At 43.8% G+C, this 5,053-nt stretch overlaps 1 protein-coding gene across 1 annotated transcript; it reads right to left on the minus strand.

The window, feature by feature from the left end:
- Window positions 1-402: 402 nt before the first annotated feature.
- On the minus strand, window positions 403-5,053 carry LOC120547180. The gene is made up of 4 exons (XM_039782655.1): window positions 4,874-5,053; window positions 3,856-4,020; window positions 753-885; window positions 403-653 (listed from the first exon to the last, which is right to left on the minus strand). The coding sequence occupies exons 1-4, from the start codon at window positions 5,051-5,053 to the stop codon at window positions 403-405; spliced, it is 729 nt and encodes a 242-aa protein (XP_039638589.1).

Genomic DNA, 5,053 nt, shown 5'->3' on the forward strand with positions numbered 1-5,053 from the left:
ATTAAGATACCACTGAAATATTTTACTTGGAAAACAATCTGTTTCTGTTGTGTGGGAGACAGAACGGACCCAAACGCAAGGCTCAGCAAAAACAGGTTTATTAGGGATAGAAATGACAAGAGGGAAGGAGGAGTGGGGAGGCGGACACCAAGGACAGGGGTGAGGGCCCAGGGCTGGGATAGGATGGTGAGGGAGCCTACTGGGATAGGATGGTGAGGGGGCCTACTGGGATAGGATGGTGAGGGAGTCTACTGGGATAGGATGGTGAGGGAGCCTACTGGGATAGGATGGTGAGGGAGCCTACTGGGATAGGATGGTGAGGGAGCCTACTGGAGAATTGAGGGGGGGGGGGAGGGAGGGGGGTGGAAAAGGATGGGGGGGGGGGAAGGGAGGGGGGGGGGGTTAAAGGTTTTGAGGAGCTTGCTGGGGTAGGATGACGATGGACTCACTGGGGATGGGACGGCAAGGGAGCGCGGAGAAACCGGTGCCGAGGGGAGCCGAGGAGGAGGTACTGGGGTTCGGGGGAACAGGGGAGTCAAAGAGTGGACAGCTGGGAGCAGGAGCTGAGGCAGGATGGAGCAGGGAGCCGTGAGGAGGGGACCAAATGGCGGAGCCAGCTGACTGGATGTAACAGAGCGGTATGGAGAAGATGGCTGCAGAGGAGAAACAAAAAGAGGGTCAATAACAGACAGGGACGTACAAGGATTTTTATTTTTTATGTTTTTTTTAAGAGCGCTTGTATTGCATGTCACCAGGACAACTGAAGCAATGATCAAGCAAAGATGATGAGTGGATCCAGGGTTCAAATACTGGGCTTGATTGTAGATGGCCGGCAGGTGTGCACAGCGGGAGAGCTGATAGTGGAATGATGGTGTGCGTAGTCAGCTGGCAGGATCAGGCAGGAGGGGGGGAAACACAGACACCGAGAGAGGCAGGGCCAACAGAGAAACTGAAAGTGGAAAATAAACTAGGAAACAAAACAAAAACTCACAGCCAGCCGACCCCAACCATCACATGTTTCAATGTTGTTATAATTTTTTTCACAAATTCAGATTCAACAACAATTCAAGTTCCCAATATTAAAAACAAACATTAATACAAAGTCATTACTTCATATGTCATATGTCATGGTATGCATAGAGTGGGCTTTAGCATTTTTGGGCACTGTACACATGCAACTTTATATTCTTTGGAATGAATAAGGATTACAAGTTGGCAGGATTTAGAAAAATGTATTATTAGATTTGAAAGGAAAAATTAGCTGTGCCAGGAAACCATGTTAGTTTCTTGTTCCAATGAAAGTGGGTCTGTCCTGAGAACTTAAAACAGGGATTTATTCTGAGAAATTCTGTTAAAGTGTGTTCTTTAGTTTTGGAATGCGAGAATACAAACTTTCAAAGTTTATTTGTTTGCTTTATATATAACTCCTCTACACTGTAAAACCTCATAATCACATATATCACATGTAGAACCAGTGTTTCCTCTATGTTGATTTGAGCGTGGCGGCCCCCCACGGTATCAGAAATAGGGCTGCATTGTTAGAGTGCATGTTGGAGAATAGCGCTGACACACGAGGATGGGGGGGGGGACCTGCCCCCACTGCTAAAAAAAATCCTAAAGGAAACACTGAGAACATTTTATAATTTCACAATTAAAATGATGAGTTGACTGAATTCTTAACCAGTCCTTCATTAACTCATCAAATTAAGTTGTTACATTAACACTGTTAACATATTAGCAAACTTCCCAGCATGCACTGTATTTGGATTAGATGGTATTTTCTTTAAAATAATAACAACGTATCCAATATCCCTATATGGTTGCATCTCTGATATCTATAACTGGCTCTATGTATAGATTATGTTTACATTTTGATTATGCAGGTCCTGGCTACAGATCAAAAGCAGCTGAAATGGCAGAATTGCCATTTATACTCAAGCACGATATTTTTGTCCATTTGAACTTCATATTCCTGAGTGCTGAGGGAAGCTGGTACATAATCAGGCGCTGTCAGGTGAAGAGGGGAAAATAGAACATATTCCATGTCCCATCTTTTGTTTATTTTTACTGAGTCAAAGTGCCAACAGTCACGGTTGTTCTGCTTGCTTCGACTTTGACAGAGATTTGACATCTCCCAGGTAGTTTTTTTTTTTTTTTTAACCGCTCCACCATGATACACTGCTGACAGCTCTGTGCAGCACTGTCAATGTCACCACAAGTAAACACTCATACAGTATATGCTTTTTCTCTATTGATCCATCTTTATTTCCACCTCCTGCCACCATCCTGTTGTCCTCTTCTTGTCTCCAAATGTTCCAAAAACTTTAATTTGGCAACAAAAAAAGTATCTGTATGTCCTTCTCACTTTATTTTACCCCTAAACATTATTGCAACTGTCATTCAAAGGCTGAAATGTCAAGCAAATGAGGGATGAAGCAATACACCGAAATCTGGGATTCACAGAGCGTGGTTATTTTATGGAGATTTCGCAGCGATTTTACAGATGCTTTGAAAGCTTTATGGAGGTTATTTTGATTTTGATTACCCCAAAAGTATCTATGTAGTTTGCACCAAATTATTAAAATCAAAACATTTCTATAAAGAGCTAATTCAGAACACCAGACAGGACCAAATACAAAGGTATGAAAATGTATACCTTGTCTCTCAAAAATAAAATAATGTTGTCAAATTTAAAACAATGGCAATTTTGCAATTTTAGATGTAAATTTGTATGTAGTTTGTCAATGCTTTCCCAATATTTCCCCATTAAAGTTCATGTGACATATTTGAAAGTGTTCTTTGGCAAATACCCAAACGCCTCTTAATACATCTGCTGCTATTATTAATAGTGGTAGTAACAAAACCATTATTAACAATGAACTTTCACACTCACCAAATTTAAGCCCCCCCCCCCGTAGGACAAGCGTACGCCGATTCCTACGCAAAGCAAGGCATTTATCAATTTGAACGTGAGCGTAGGCTGCGATCAAATCTCACGTCTGGTCTGAACTCGTGTACGCAAGTTTTCCAGTGTGACTAGTGGTGGTTCATGGTATAACCACCTGGTTCAGTGAATTGTGATTTAAACAAGCGCATTGGCGGTCCTGAAGTCGAAGCGATGGCAGATCTGGCTCCGTTAGAGGACCTTAATGCACGCTTAAAGACGCGAGAGGGTTTTTCGGGACCGTGCTGATTTTTGATGGAGAGTGACCAGTAGCTAATGAGTCGTTTTCGTCTCCCGAGGTATGTCCTTCTGCAGCTATGCCACGATTTAGAGCCTCGGTTAAAACGAGAGACTCGACGGTCCAATGCCATACCTTTGCCAGTGCAGTTGCTCTCTACGTTTACGGTTTTTGGCCACCGGGACCTTTCAGCAGGAGATCGGGGACAGGTCTGGTATATCACAGCCAACAGTTAGTAGAAGTATGCCAGCAGTTTTGGGGGCTATCAAGGTAGGCTAGGTATATTCAATTTCCATATGATGATGCTCAGCCAACTGTCATTAAAAGACAATTCTATGAGATTGCTGGGTTTCCAAATGTGATTGGGGCGATTGATTGTACTCATGTGCGTCTGAAGCCACCATCCATGAATGATTACACATTTATCAATCGCAAAAACTTTCATTCAGTCAACGTTCAGATCATATGTGATGCCAGGATGTCTGTTCTGAATATGGTAGCCCGGTGGCCTGGGGGGGACGCACGATTCTTTTATTTTTCAAAACAGCAGCGTTGGAACAAAGCTACAGGAGGGCGCACTGCATGGCCGGAGTCATCTCGTCTACATAGATCTTTGGTGAAATGGTTTGATGTGATTCCTCTAGGTGACAAAGGTTATCACCTGACTGAGTACCTTTATAACACTGCTTGCAAATCCCCAAACAGAGCAGGAGCACAGGTTCAACAGTGTGCACACACGCACACGAACCACAGTGAAGCGAAGCACAGGTTTGCTCAAGGACAGGTGGCTCCGTCTTGGGTCAGTGGGGGGGACTCTGCTATCCACCCCAGAGAAGGCCTGCAACATAATTATGGCATGCAGGGTTCTTCACAATATTGCACTGGAGAACGGGGTGCCATTCAATGAAGTGCAGCCAGATGACCCCATGCCAAGAGATCTGTGGCCACAACAGCCACCACTGGGGGCTCTACGAAGGAGACAGGATCTAATTCTGCGCTTCTAATATAATAAGTGCTATATTTGGGTAAGAAAGCTACTTCAAAACATAAAATGTGGAATGTTTAGTGAAAAATAATTCATTTATTTGAAATGCACTTCAGGTTCTCGTTTATCGCTTTCAATGTGTCATTAATGACTTCAGCAGTTAGTACAGAGGCCCGTGGTGGTGGACCAGGACGGGGCGAAGACAAGCGCTCATGTTCCACCGGTCCGTGTGGACACTGCTCTGTGGAACCTTGACTGATCTTTAAAAAGAGAAAATAAAAGATTCAATGCACTTCATTTGTGTGATTATTTTAGGCAGGCAACAAATCACTGTTTGTACTGTGGCTATTTCTCTCACCATTTGCCTGCTCGGACTCAGGTACATCAGTGTCTCCCCCGCCACGAATGCCACTAGCGGAAGGAGACCCGATAAGTGCGGCCACTCTCTCCTCAGCTTGCGTTAATGTCAGTTAATGTCAGTTCGGGGTCTGACTGGGCTCCTCTCGTCTGATTTAGGCTGCGCCTCATGGAAGCAACACGTTTTTTTGTGCCCAGTTTGATGTCGGACCATTTTTTTCTTGACCTTATTGGAAATACAAATATAGTTATTACTACACTACATGTTCTATTTAATGATTTAAGCGTAGAACATTTATTACTTATTGGATAATATAAATATTTAAACCTCTGCAGGAGTCCGATTCACCGCAGAAACGCTGTTGACTGCAGCAGTAACCTGAGTCCACGTCGCATTTTTCCTTGATCCTTTGATGCCTGATTTTAAGCTTCCAAATAAGACCAAGCGGTTGGCCTCCACCTGAGACGTGAGCGTCTCTATTTCTACCTCAGTGAAATTCCTTTTCTTTGCCGGATGTCGCTTGTCCAT

The sequence above is a fragment of the Perca fluviatilis genome, chromosome 18 (genome assembly GCF_010015445.1).
Source record: "Perca fluviatilis chromosome 18, GENO_Pfluv_1.0, whole genome shotgun sequence".
In the NCBI taxonomy this organism is placed as follows: domain Eukaryota; kingdom Metazoa; phylum Chordata; class Actinopteri; order Perciformes; family Percidae; genus Perca; species Perca fluviatilis.

Excerpts from the sequence above, each read along its gene's own strand:
- LOC120547180 (XM_039782655.1), bottom strand. The coding sequence starts at position 5,053 with ATGGACAAGCGACATCCGGCAAAGAAAAGGAATTTCACTGAGGTAGAA. Across the intron at positions 4,021-4,873 it reads CAGTCAACAGCGTTTCTGCG|GCCTTCTCTGGGGTGGATAG; the intron begins GTGAATCGGACT and ends ATTATGTTGCAG. Across the intron at positions 654-752 it reads TCATTGCTTCAGTTGTCCTG|CCATCTTCTCCATACCGCTC; the intron begins GTGACATGCAAT and ends TCTCCTCTGCAG.